Source organism: Ailuropoda melanoleuca, chromosome X (genome assembly GCF_002007445.2).
Source record: "Ailuropoda melanoleuca isolate Jingjing chromosome X, ASM200744v2, whole genome shotgun sequence".
NCBI lineage: Eukaryota > Metazoa > Chordata > Mammalia > Carnivora > Ursidae > Ailuropoda > Ailuropoda melanoleuca.
In genome coordinates this window covers 93,361,862-93,376,267 of record NC_048238.1, presented here as the reverse complement: position 1 = coordinate 93,376,267, position 14,406 = coordinate 93,361,862, and the positions used below count along the sequence as shown (strand labels likewise).

At 39.3% G+C, this 14,406-nt stretch overlaps 1 protein-coding gene across 10 annotated transcripts in view; it reads left to right on the top strand.

Annotated features, from left to right (window-relative positions):
- Positions 1 to 14,406, top strand: part of ENOX2 (ecto-NOX disulfide-thiol exchanger 2) — a 258,701-nt gene that overhangs the window by 98,998 nt on the left and 145,297 nt on the right. For 6 of the 10 annotated variants that reach the window (XM_034649146.1, XM_034649149.1, XM_034649148.1 and 3 more), the window contains one exon: positions 5,035 to 5,178. The exons of 3 other annotated variants lie outside the window; for them this stretch is intronic. In XM_034649146.1, coding sequence (XP_034505037.1) covers positions 5,035 to 5,178 — 144 coding nt within the window. Of the gene's footprint in view, positions 1 to 5,034; positions 5,179 to 7,787; positions 7,927 to 14,406 lie in introns of all 10 variants that reach the window. One more of the 10 variants, XM_034649153.1, reaches the window with a different exon arrangement.

Sequence of the window (14,406 nt, the reverse complement as noted above, 5' to 3'; positions counted from 1 at the left end):
CAGACATCATTGCATGTGAACTCACTGAGAACCACACTTCATTCTGAGATGTTTAATTTGCTGGTTCCATTGCATGAGAAATGTCATTCTCCAAGGACCCCACCCCCACCCTTCCCTAATATGCATACACTCTAAAGTGGCCTCATGTGTGTTATGAAGTCAGATAATCTGTATTTTGACTTGACATGAAATAACAGCTGGTCAGCTCTCTAAACCACTCAGCGTGGTTTTAGATGAGATTACATTACCACGTGGACTTAATTGTGATCATAAGCTACAGCAGTAGCAAAAACCTATAACAGTAATGTTTATTATCTCTTTTCCTTTGTTATTATCAATTTGTGCTTCCCTTTAGACAAAGTGTATATTTTGTGAGATTAGGCAATGAGGGGACAAGATGTGAGGAGAAATGAATGAGCAAAGTTCAAAGTTTTATTAAATTTATCCTCAGGAATAAAAAGGCAAGGACTATGAGAACTACATAAGACTTTAGTAAATTCCTCTTTTTTAAAGATTTATTTATTTATATTAGAGAGAGAGAGAGACAACGAGGGGGTAAGAGCCAGAGGGAGAGGGAGAGAGAATCCCAAGCAGACTCACTGCTGAGCACAGAGCCCGATGCAGGCTCCATCTCATGACCCTGAGTTCATGACCTGAGCCGAAATCAAAAATTGGATGCTCAAATGACTGAGCCACCCAGACACCCCAGACTTTGGAAAATTTCTAGCATTGCTCTGTTAACTATTCATGATTCCCTCATTTGTTTTTCTTGCTGTAATTATCAGTAGAACCCTTAAAAAGTTAGACATGTCGTGCTCTCATTTTAGGGACAATAAGCAAGTTAATAATCGTCCTTCACAGGCATTTTGAGAGAGATGAAAGGAACCCTCCAAATTGAGGAGGCGTAGTTTTGAAAAAGGTAAGCAAAACAAGTTGAATCTCTGGAAGCACAACAAGGAATGGTCCCCGGGCGAAGAAGTACCCCCCCCCAACACACCTGCTGGGATTTAGGCCTATCAGGAATTCTATAGATAAGATTCCTGTATGGCATAAAAGAATGAACTAAATAACCTCAAAAGTTTCCTCCTCATCTAATATTTTCCTAATGTCTTCCTAATCTAATGGTTTCATCATGCCTAATAGAAAAATAGGAGAAATAGCTGCCATAAGAGATTTAAAGATAAATTCTGTAGTTTCAGTGAGAATTAAAATATGGTCATTGCTAATATTTTACACTTAAGTCATAATTTCTGCAGTAAGAATTCTTGAAATTAAAGTGGTAGTTTTCTTTTAAGAATTTAAATCATTTTAATGGGGCTATTTTATTTACAGTAGCACTCAGGTTGGATCACATATACATGACACAGAAAAGCCTCTAAGTACCTATTGATTTACCGATTTATTGGTTTATTTAGTGTTGTCTTAGGGGAGAAATAAAACAATACAATAAAAGTGGCTAGAAAGCCCTGGTGTCAAAGGATTTTGCTATCTCTATAGCCCTTGTTCTTAAACTACAAATCTTTGGAAACTGTATTGGGTCCCAGATAATACAAAATGTAGATTCATATTCAATGAATCAACTTACTGAGTGACATGTCTTTCTCACCTTGATATGAGAGCCTTTTCTAAAGGCCTGAGATGATGGGGCACCTGGGTGGCTCAGGCATTAAGCATCTGCCTTCAGCTCAGGGCGTGATCCCAGCGTTCCGGGATCGAGCCCCACATCAGGCCCATCCACTGGGAGCCTGCTTCTTCGTCTCCCACTCCCCCTGCTTGTGTTCCCTCCCTCACTGGCTGTCTCTCTGTCAAATAAATAAATAAAATCTTAAAATAAATAAAGGCCTGAGATTGTGTGCTAAATTATCAGGATTTTCACATATCTGGATCGTATATGAGGTGGGTACACAGAAAATACTTAAAATCTCAGTTTTATTTAGTGTCAAACAAAAATCTGTATGCTAGTATGAGGAACAAAATACCTAAATCCCTGCAGTTATCATCTGGGACTAAATAAAAGGCAAAACAATTATAGTCAAATATCTATGACTGAATACTTTTAATTTAGCAGAATCTTTTCCCGAACTCCAACTTTACAAACAGCAATGAAAAGATTCAATGAGAACAATAAGGTCTATCCTTGGATCAGAGCAAATTCAGACCATTCTCCTCACACTGAACATCAACAATTCTAGAAGTTGAAATGGAATAGAAATAGAAATTCAAAATTACAGTAGTGGCAGTTAATATTTATTGAGTATCTGCTATATGCCAGATGTAATGCAGAATGTTCTACATACATAATTTCATTTAAATCCTTTTAACAGTCCCATGAGTTAGGCACTGTTATTAGCTTCCTTTTATACATTATGGCTCTGAAGTTCTGTAAGATCTTCAGTCATCTACTTAATAAGGCAGGGAAATGGACTAATACATTATTCTGTAAAATTATCAAATGCAAAACAAAATAAGAAAAAATTTTCTGATTAACCATCATTAATCAGAACCTCCTAATCCCTGAGCATTCCTTTTGATCAAGCTTTCACCATCCTGCAGTATACCACTCAAATGATGGAGATGCATTTGAAATCTAATTATTTTAAGTAATGTTGAAATAATCAGCATCAACTTTTAAGTTGTGGCATTAATTCTTGATTATCATCTGTCACGTCTTTACTTTAACTACATAGGTTAATAGAATGAGACATTTACCCCTCCCTATTGAATATTAATTCATTCAACACTCACTATGTGCCAGGCATGGTGACAGGCACCAGAGATACAATTGGGGGGTGGGGTGAGAGGGTAGAGTGTTGGGGAACAGATCCTCCTAAGAAGAGGTTACCAACTTACAGGGAAAAGGTTTTTTTAATTCACTTAGAATAGTAAGATAATAATAACTTTAAATATATGTATTTTATCTTTTTTTATCTTTGCAACAACCTGGTACAAATGTTATCAGTCCTCTTTTACACATTATGAAACTAAGACTAAGGGAGATTACACGAATTGCCAGCTAGTAAAAGACACAGCCAGGATTTTAACCCCAATCTGTCAGGCTCCAAAACACATACTGTTTCCGTGATACCATTCCATCTTCCGTGGAACTTGTTTTGTTCAGTATAATACTGCAGAAAGAAATACCAAGAAAAGTTTTGTAATAGTACACCTCTCACATTTGACTCTGGGACCACTCAGGTGCAAGAAACATCTTCATTTGTAAATTGTATTAAAATCTCGTGCTTGTAAATAGCCTTGGTCATTATTGGAATGTTTTTTAATACATAGCAATTGATGTTTCTTTCTTTAGTTCTAATCATGGTAGGGATTTAACAGAACATAGATATGATGCGGTGAACAGTTGACTTAAGATACAGAGTGAGTTTTCATTCTTTCACTTAGTTACTCAGATGGTGTAAGGAAGAATGTTTGACAAGTCCCAGAAGACATTTAAGTGTTCCAAGTGGAGTCTGATTGCTGAAGAAATGGTGTTTGTTATGTGGGCTGAAAACATTAGCATAGGGATACTTTTAACTAAAAACAATAATGTAAAGACATTTTGTTAGAACTTTAGCATTCGTTTTACTGAAACTTGATTGACTTTTAGCTGACTGGACTCCAAGCTTTTATTGACCTTTTACAACATTGTCTCAAGAATTAGGGGCACCTGGGTAGCTCAGTAGACTAAACGTCTGCCTTCAGCTCAGGTCATGATCTCAGGGTCCTGGGATCGAGCCCCACATCCCCACATCAGGCTCTCTGCTCAGTGGGGAGTCTGCTTCTCCCTCTCACTCTCCCTCTGTGCTCATGCTCACTCTCAAATAAATAAATAAAATCTTTAAAAAATATATTAAAAAATAAAAAATAAAAAAAGAATTACATAGCTGCAGGCCATAGAAAAATTGAGGGTTAAAGAATGAGCCATGGCAAGTCAACCCGATTCCCCTTTTGATAGGATTAGAGAACCAGTGGCTAAAAGGCTTAGGAGAGATCACCTAACTTTGGTCTTTAACGAAGCTTTTGATTCCACATTTCATGAAGTTTTTATTGAAACCCTTGAAATTCCAGGTGCTGCTGCCAGAGGAGTAAGAAACTCTCTGCATGTCCCTGGCTAAACCATGTAAGACTTGGAGAATAGAAAGTGCATTTTGCCATTTTAGATGGTGCAGCAGCAAGTAGTAAAGTAACCATTCTCTGGCATCATTTGAAAAGGATAGAAGTAACACTACCCAAATCCGGGTCATAACTCCCTATCACTCCAACTTATCCCCTTGAAAGTTCCATATCTTTGTTTCCTTTTCTCATTCGCTATAGAGTTGTGGTTTTCTTTTTTGGAAACCACTATGTTATCATTGGCAGTGACTTGGACACCAGGGTAGTCTAATGATTATAGCTATGTCAACTTAACAACCCCTGCAGTGAAAGAAAGAATAGAAAAATGTCAAGAGATAACCTGAGAGAGGCAGTGGCTCATTTAGTTAAGCATCTGCCTTTGGCTCAGGTCATGATCATGGGGTCCTGGGCTCAAGCCCCAAGTCACATCCAGCTCCCTGCTCAGCAGGGAGCCTGCTTCTCCCTCTCCCTCTCTCCCCACAACTTGTACTCTCTCTCACACACTCCCTCTCTCAAATAAATAAATAAAATCTTTAAAAAAGAGAGATAACCTGAGGAATACATGACCAAGCTTTTTCAAAGGAAGAGTGGGTTCAACCATAGCCACATTGAATGAGGGTCCTATCTCTTTAAGGAAGGAGGTAGAAGATAATTGATAGCTTGTGGACAAAAATGTTAATTTCCCAGAAACATCAGGAGTCAGGGATCTTCTCAAAGACGAGCCACAGTCTTATAAGACCCTATATTTTAATTCTGTACTCTTCAACAAAATCTGGAAAAATTACAGAGGGCAACTGGCTTTAAGGAACTCACCTGTCATTCCTAGGTTCTTAAGATTTAGAGAGTTTTCCTCTAGTGGCTCATATCTAGAGACATCCCAGTCCTTAATGGAGTCCGGATTTTGGCTTTCTTTTTCTTCTTTAGGATTGAACCAGCTGCCCTTTGACCCTGCCAACAACAACGAACCCCTGCAGTTTGGTAGTTCCAGTGGCCCTCTGGTCACAGAAGGCCTCATTGAGAATGGAGGGGAGTCAAGCAAGAAAAGAAAAAGAACAAATGCTCCTTCAGGTAAGCTAGGCAATAAAGCACCGTCTTGAGCCAGTGCCGTTGAGTCACCATTTTCTCAGAGCCTAGTATGTGACTGGCACTGTGTGGGAGTTTGTAGGAACTACCGAAATGAGAGAGTCCCCTGCCCTCAAGGAACGCATGGGTGGGATAGAGGGGGAAGAGGGAAAGCACAGATGTGAATAACTCTAATAATGAGACAGAGTATCACTGGTGCTGTGGTAAGTGTGGAAAAGGGGGAAAAAACCAATGGAACACAAATGGGGAAGAGTGTAATTCAGCCTTGGGCATCATGGAACACTTCACAGCAGAAGTGACATTTGTAGAGGCTCCTGGGTGTCTCAGGCCATGATTTCTGCTCAGGTCATGGTCTCGGAGTCATGAGATTGAGCCCTGAGTCTGGCCTCAGGCTCTCTGTTGGGTGTTGAGCCTGCTTGAGATTCTCTCTCTCCTTCTCCATCTCCCCATCCTTTCTCTGTCTCCCTCTCTCCTTCCCCCCTACCTCTCTAAAAAAAAGTGACATTTGTAGCTGACCCTTGAATGGGTAGGCTTCAGACAAAAAAAGATGAGTAAAGAGCATTGATTTAAGTAGAAGCATTGCATGAATGAATGGTTTCACTGTATGTTTTTCTTTGTATGTACATGTGGTGTGCTACCCTCACTTTTACTTGTAATGCAGATAACTACATATATCTGCAAACCCCCCACCCCACTCTTGTTTCCCGCAGTATGCACTCTGCCACATGCATTTTTATGCCTTCATAGCTCTCTTTGAACAGGTGACGAGCAGATTTTCCTAAATCGTTTATAATAGCCAACTGAGTTTTTATCCTCCCCTGCAATCCCCCTTTACTTCATGTTCCATGAGCCTATTCTCAGGTTAAATTTCTCCAAAATGAGTGGGGAAGCATTAGGAGAACCAAATCTTAACTGATCATTTGGTATTTTAAAATGTATCTCTTTGTTGCTTGGCTATTCATTTGAAAACAGTATCCATAGTATGTGGAGACTGATCTGAGATTTGGGGATGGGCCTAATAGACACGTTTGTGGTGTTTTTGTTTTGTTCTGGTTTTTTTACTATTACTTTTATATTTGCCTTATAACATGGAGCGTGTTTACAAACATATAACATCATATGTGATTCTTAGATTATAGGTCTTTTCTGCCTCTAAATCAGGGTATTTGTCAAATACAAGTTTGGGAAACAAAAACATGGTAAAACACAGCTACCTGGAGCCCTTAAGAAAAGAATGATTTTTTAGAGAGCTGTATTTTCTGGAATATTGGAAAGGCATAGTGTTTAGCTAAGGAACTGGTGTGAGTTCTAATCCCAGCTCTATTTCTGTCTGTGGCCTGGGGTGGTTCCTTAACCTCTCTGAGCTTCACTTTCTTCAGCTGTAAAGTAGAAATGATACTAAAACCCACCTCTTCAGATTTAAATGCAATTATATAGGTTAAGTGTTTGGCATGATATCTGTACACAGTAACTATTTAATAAATGTTGCTATTGTTTTATTATAATTATTATATAATATGAACTTTATCTTTTAAGCATCAACACATTTAACATTTTTAGGTTAACCATTATGGATACAAATTGTGTGTTTGTGAACGTATCTGCCTTTTTAAGGCATGTATTCAACTCTGCTTGACCATTTAGAGGCATAATTCCAGATATTAGGTATTGTACTGCACCATAATACTGTATTATAGTTTTCAGGGTTTGCTAAGGAATATAGGCCTTTTATCTCTACTTTAAATTGTCCTAGACTCTGGTAGCTTTTTAGTTATTACAGCCATATTTTATATATATCCTGTCTCCTTTCTACAGTCTGCAGTCACTTCTGGTTTCTCTCAGTGTCCCTTCATGCAGCAGCCCTTTTACTCTCTCTAATCAGTTACAAACTTTAAAAAACAAAAACAAAAAAAACCCAGCCAGCTCCAAGTTGGTATGTCAGATTAGTAAATTAAGTAAAAGTTAAATCAGCTGTAAGAGAACCTGCTATGGAGAGAGTTATAAGATTTAGGGCATCAACTTCAAGACATCTATTTTGGCGGCTCTGAGGTCTTTTTTGATCACTTACTAGTTTTTCCACTGTGTTCATGATAAGTGATGTGCTAATTTAGAGTAATACCTCCTGAACTGTAGTTAACTCATGAGGGTGGGGAAAGGGGGTGTGGTTTCATCTGAATTGTGAACTAACTTTAAAGAATTGCATTTTTATTTCTAATAAGAATATTCAGTGAGAGCAAAGTGTTGCAGATATAGGATTTTAGCAGCAGATTATGCTAATCTATAATTAGCAGAATCAATTTGCATTCAAATAATGAATATGCTGAAGTTCTTTAAAAAGCCTATTTTCTTTAAATAGGTGAAATAGCTCTGGCAGGCTAAATTAGCTCCCTTGCAATCTTTTTTCACACTATTTGCCTAGTGAACCCTTTCTTTGTAACTGCAGCCCAGGTTAAATTACCACAAATTCCAAAAAAGTGAAGTCCAAATTAATAAGGTTTTACTACATAGGGAGTCTCTTATAATTGTTCAGCTGGCAATCTTATGGTATTATAAATGGGCAGATTGCTTTATAATCATTTTTTCTTCCTATGCAGTGCTAGACAAAAGGAAAAGAGAAGATATTCTGTGAGTAGGAACTTCCTTCTTCCTTTGTCACTGTCCCCTGCATCTTGGCAAGGAGGAAGGCGAGGGTTGGAAGTCCTTAACAGAGCTACCAGCCATTTCAGTTCTAAGGTGAGCTATACATCCAGCCATTATATCACTGAACCCTGTGACCCCTTCGAATCAAAGCCTTCTTTCTCCCTCTCCGTCACTGCAAATGAGGAGGGGTCTTTGACTACAGTCCTAGTTCTTCACCACGCCTTCTGTTTTTCTTCCTTTCCCATCCATCCCTCTTAGCTCTTCCTTTTCTACAATCTACCTCTCTCCTTTTATACTAAAATTGATTTCTTAAAGGTCACCAGTGACCTTTTCATGTCTTTTGGCTGGTCTCAACCACCTTGACCTGTTTGGTTCATTTGATGCTGTAAACAACCTCCCCTAAATTGAATTCTATTTCAGCTTTCCTTGGCAATATAGTTTGCAGATTCCTCTTCCTTTACTGTCTTCTTCAAGCACTTTTTCTCCTTTTTCTCCCTACCTCCACTTTCATTGAGTATACTATTATCCACATATGTAGGTGAAGAAATAAAGGTCTGATAAACTAACCTAAGGGTGAACATCTAGCAAGTGTTTATTTAGCCAGGCCTGCAATTCCACAACCTATCTCTAACTACTATGCCACATTTACAATGCCTGTAGATATTAGGAATCTGGACCCATTACTAAAATGTATGTTAAACATTGGTGGCACACTAGGGAAATCTGTATTTTTGTGAGAATAAGGTGACCAAGCTTAGATTTGATCATTTCTGGGATCCCTTCAAACTCTGAGATCCCATGGTCTCTTCTTTTCAGCTTTTTTCCCCCTGCTACTCCCCAAAACAAGTCTTCTAGTTCAGCCAAGGTGATCCACTACCAAACAAGCATTGCACCTACCTACTTAGTACCTTGCTCGTGCCACTTTTTTGTCTAGCATGATCTCTGTCTTCTTTAATCTGTCAATATCCTGTCCAACTGAAAGCACCTTGTATAAGTCCGGCCTTCTCCAGGAAGCCTTCTGGACCATCCATTAGAATTGTTCATTTGTACCCCTGAAACCCCTTGGTCATTATATTCGTATGACTCATTTGACACTTTGTAGATTACCTTGCAGTTATTTGTTCATAGGAATATGTCTTAGCCTTTTAACTCAGTCATTAGCCCCTTATTAGAGTGGCGCCTGACTCATATCACTTTTAGCAGAGATACAATGTCTTGCACACAATAGATGCTCAAGAAATTTTTGTTGAGGGGTGCCTGGGTGGCTCAGTCAGTTAAGCGTCTGTCTTTGGCTCAAGTCATGATCCCAGGGTCCCAGAATCAAGCCCCGAGTTGGGCTCCCCGCTCAGTGGGGAGTCTGCTTCTCCCTCTCCTTCCTCCCACTCGTTCTCTCTCTCTCTCTTGCTCAGTCTCTCAAATAAATAAATAAAATCTTTAAAAAAAGAAATATTTGTTGACTGATCATGTATCTGGCTGAATATTTGCTTTCCATTGGCCTTAATGTTCTCTATTATTATCTTGTCATTACCAAAGTGTATGTATGTATAAAACCGGGTACTTGGTATCTAATGTTGATCAGTTGATTTCCTCGCTTGACCCTAAAGGTCAAACTCCAGACATTTGTAAGATTATATCCTTAGATAAACCACACATCAAATCTGGGCACTTGTGAAAGAAATACCTGGCCCTAATGGAATCTTTGCCCCTTTACCAGATGAAATTTCATGAGTGCCCAAGGGAATCTCATAGGTAGAGTTTGGTTGTCCTGTCCCAATTCCTCTGTGAGGTAGATCAGTAATCTGGATTAGATAATACTGTAGTATTTGACCACAAACTCCTCCTTTATAGCTCTAGCTGTTTTGCATCCTTTATCTTTTCATCAATTTTTTGAGGGGGTGGGGGGCAGAGGGAGAGGGAAAGAGAGTCTTAAGCAGGCTCTGCACCCAGTGCAGAGCAGGACGTGGGGCTTGATCTCACAACCCTGAGATCGTGACCTGAGCCGAAGTCAAGAGACAGATGCTTAACCAATTGAGCCACCCAGGCACCCCTGCAGCTTTTAAAAAATATTAAGGTGAGCTCAGCATTCTTTAGTGTGTTTGCTCTCAAATTTTGCCTTTTCCCTATAGAAGTGTTTCCTCAATGATGATACGGTAGCACAAATTGTCTAAGATTGCAGTGAGTCCACTTATTCAGATATTACTCTATGGCTAAAGAGTAGACCACTATTTTTTTTTTTTTAAAGATTTTATTTACTTATTTGACAGAGACAGCCCGCGAGAGAGGGAACACAAGCAGGGGGAGTGGGAGAGGAAGAAGCAGGCTCATAGCGGAGGAGCCTGATGGGGCTCGATCCCACAACGCCGGGATCACGCCCTGAGCCGAAGGCAGACGCTTAACCGCTGTGCCATCCAGGCGCCCCAAGAGTAGACCACTATTAAACCCTCATCAAATAATAATGCCAAGTTTCTGTCCAGAAGATGCCAGCTGCCTTCTGGTTTGAGATCCACCTGAACTTGTAGAAGGAGAGATACCAATCTTCTCAAATACTTCCACTAAAGTGAAGAATCCATGAGTCAATATGGCCATTGGGATGATGACTAAAATCGAATGCATTGTTTTAAGCAACATCATGATACGTTAGTATTCAAAGAAAGTGTCAGCTCTCTGGAAGAGTGGGCAACTAACCTGGGAATAATTATGATACCAGAGTGGTGATCCAGATGTGGACATAGTCCTGTTTCCATTGTCATCTCTCATAGGCCTGTTTTGAAAGATAGGTTTTCACTTAAATACATGATGCCCAGTACTAAGCGGTATTCCCGAAGTTCATGTGAATAATGAATAGCTCAGTATAAAAAAAGAGATCTTCAGCCATTTTCCATTTGTAATAATGAATGAATCCCAAGAGTTTAGGATCTCCAGGAAGACCCTTCTATTCAATAATAATTTGCATTGCTATGCCGATTCTTTCTTTCCTTGATATATTTAAGTTTTATTTTTTTGTTATTTTTTTTTTAGACAGAGAGAAGGGTAGAGAGAGAGAGAAAGAGAGAGGCATAGGGAGAACCCCAAGCTCGTTCCATCCCCCAACGCAGAGCCTGACTTGGGGCTGGATCTGACTATCCAGAGATCATGACCTAAGCTGAAATCAAGAGTCGGATGCTTAACCAACTGAGCCACCCAGGCGCCTATTTTCATATTCGTTTCATTTTAGAGATGAAGTGCTAATAACCAGAGAGGAGAAATGACTTTGACTAAGGTGGACTAGCATCTTCAGGAACGTTATGATACAATAGGGATCTCCAGATAATATCTAAACTCGATCAAGGAGCTCCAGATAGTATCTAAACTTGATCAGAGACCCCTAACTCAGTTTCCAAGGTTTCCTTTAGAATTTCTGGAAGTCAAAATGAGACTTGACAATATCAAAGACAGTGAAGAGTTCTAGCACTGCCAAGGCAAGATTAATAAGAGGAAGTGGACCTACACAGCAGCAAGGAGAGGTTGGTCAGACATAAGGAAGAACTATATTGGAATGAATAATTAGAGGAAGTTGCTTAAGCCCATTTGAAAGAAATATAAATATGAGATGAGCGCTCATCTCTTTGGGAGTACTTTTGTTTCGTTTCTTACCTCGAAGAGGGGCAATGAACCAGGAAACTTTTCTATGACACTTACAGCCTTTTGATTTACCTCGGACTCACAGGGCTGAGACTTTTATTTCACATGTACTTTGAAGTCCATAAATGAAAGCATTGATTGTTTTTAAAGAGAGAAAATGCCACCTTTTTATATCTTGGTGTTTGGTTTTTCTAGTATGTCAGCTGAATTATTATATTGCCAAAGTCAAGAAGAGCCTATTGTTCCTTCAAATGGAATTAAAATAAGAAAAAGACTAGACTAATAGCCCTACTCAGTTTCTTTAGTCCTTTGGACATTTTTATCTGATTACAGGTTCAAGAAATAAAACCGTATCTTGCACTGGGTGTTATACGCAACTAATGAATCATCGAACTTTACGTCAAAAACTAGGGATGTACTGTATGGTGACTAACATCCTATAATAAAAAAACATTAAAAAAACCGTATCTTGATAACTAGAGGATCAAAAAAGTACACTGACTTCTGTCTTTCTCAGGTTGATAGAAACTCAGTGTGAAATTTTTATCTTCATGGACTATCAGGGGGAGGGGAAGATTGAAGGTGTCACAAAAGAGGCAGGATAGGGATGCCTGGGTGGCTCAGTGGGTTAAGCAGCTGCCTTCAGCTCAGGTCATGATCCCAGGATCCTGGGATCGAGTTCCCCATCAGGCTCCTTGCTTTGTGGGGAGCTTGCTTCTCCCTCTACCCCTTCCCCTGCTCTTGCACTCTCTCTCTCTCAAATAAATAAAATCTTTTTTTAAAAAGCAGGATAGAAAAATGCAAATATATCTCTCTTAAGTTGACCCAACCATGGGAATAGCTTTGGAACAATTTTGTGACTTTATTGTATCTAAGCTTTTAGTACTTCTCTCAGTAGACATGAAGTGAGTCAACCTCATGTGTTGGTAATATAAAGGCTAGTGGTAGATGTTGAATCATAGTATTTTAGAGTTGGAGGCAACCTTGTCTAACTCCATCATTTTTACAAATGAAGAAACTGAGACCCAGAGAAGGGGCTTTTCTAAAGTCACATGGTTAATTAGTGGCAGAACCAGAACCAATTACTGCCAGACCTATATAATCATTTCAAGTTGGTTAGGACTGTGGCATACAGTTGATTAATTTGTACTGCAGAAAGTATGTCTATAACCTAGGGGAGCTGGCTTCCCCCATGGTAATAGTATTACATGATTTGTAGCAAGCTAACCCAGTGGTATATGACATCCCATATCTGTTCTGCCTGCTACACAGGGGAGGGCCCTTTGATCTCAAGCTACGAAAGGAGTTTGAGATTGGGGAACACCTATGAGGAAATTGCTTCTGTAGAGCTGAACTTCAGCAGCTCAGAAAATCATAGAATAAACTCTTTGTGACTCCTGCTTACTTGGCCAGGGGTGGTTTGTGTACCCTATCCCAGCACACCCTTATGGCCACTCCATCCAAATGGGAAAAAAATGTATAATGTTTATCTATGATATTATTATTATTATTATTATTATGTTCAGTTAGCCAACATATGGTACATCATTAGTTTCTGATGTAGTGTTCAACATTCATTATTTGCATATAATACCCAGTAACACCTGTTACAGAAGGGAGGGGGGTGGGGAAGTAGGGTAACTGGGTGATGGGTGTTTATCTATGATTTATACATTGTTGCATAACTTTGTCTGGAGGATCTCTTTCAATTTCTTGATTTCTAGGTAAAGACTTGTCTGGAAAAAATCAGTTTTAGGTCAGTCAAACTCAATTCCAGAGTAAGAGGGTTCTTAGATTTGAGGAGATTGTTTTCCTCTCCTGTTAGCTTAGTAACATTATCAGAGCTACTATCCTTCTGACCTTGAGGTCTGTATGGGCCTCCTTGGCTTTAATAGGAGAAAAGAGGATACTCAGACATGTACTGAAAAGAATACTGAAGATTGTAATTTGAATACTGGACATGTCACTTAGTAGTAGTATTTCGACCCTGGATAAATCACAGAAGCCTTTTTGTAAGCCTCATTTTCCACATCTGTTAAATGAGGAAAGTATTTTAAAAATGGTCAGATTTTTACTTCTTTTACTTTTATAGTTACTGCTTCTGCTTGTTAGGGTTTGAGAGGGTGAGTGCTTTTCTCCTTCCAGTTCCAAATCAAACTGAAAACAAATACAAAAAGCCATGTGAGGAACACAGTGTGGTTTCAGCTTTATTATAAGCAAAACTGGATGGAAGAACATGGCTTAAGCCTAAGGCCTAATGAGGCTCCCTACCATCTCCAGCTCCAGATCTATAGTTTGATATCCACCTATGGGGAAGATTGAATCTGCAAAGCAAGACTACTTACCCAGCCACTGTCATTGAGAGTGATGGCCTGTGTCACAGTTCAGTGGAAGCTACAAATTAAGAGCAAGGTGGGCCTGTGGGCATGCCACTAGAAAACAGTGCCTGTACCCCAGCTAAACTCTGCTCACTTTATAAGAGACAAAGGTCATCTTAACTCGAGGGCATTTTGTCCTGAGAGCCAGACTGCAAAAGTTAAGCCCTGAATGAGCACTTACTTTTATTCTAATCTTAGTAATCAAGTAAATCAATTCTCCTGTGCCCAGGAGCAAGTAGGTATGGGGTGAAAGCCGAGGGAGGTTTCTATGGCACTACTATCTGTCCTCTCTCACAAATAGAATGGTTGTTCCCTCCTCCCCCACGGAATGGTAACAAGTATGACAAGAACCCCCACAATCCCAACTTTGCTGTTCATTTGAAGATTAACATAAATTTTGATTTTTCTAAGCCCTATCCTATGATTTTTTTTTAAGCCAGGGGAAACTAGCAATGAGAGTCCACTGTGTGGTACAAAGAAATAGGGTTGTTTTCCTACATGTGTTAAGTATTCTCCATGTATAAAATCAAGACAAATTCCAGATGGAACTCAACCTCCTATCATTTGATTTAGC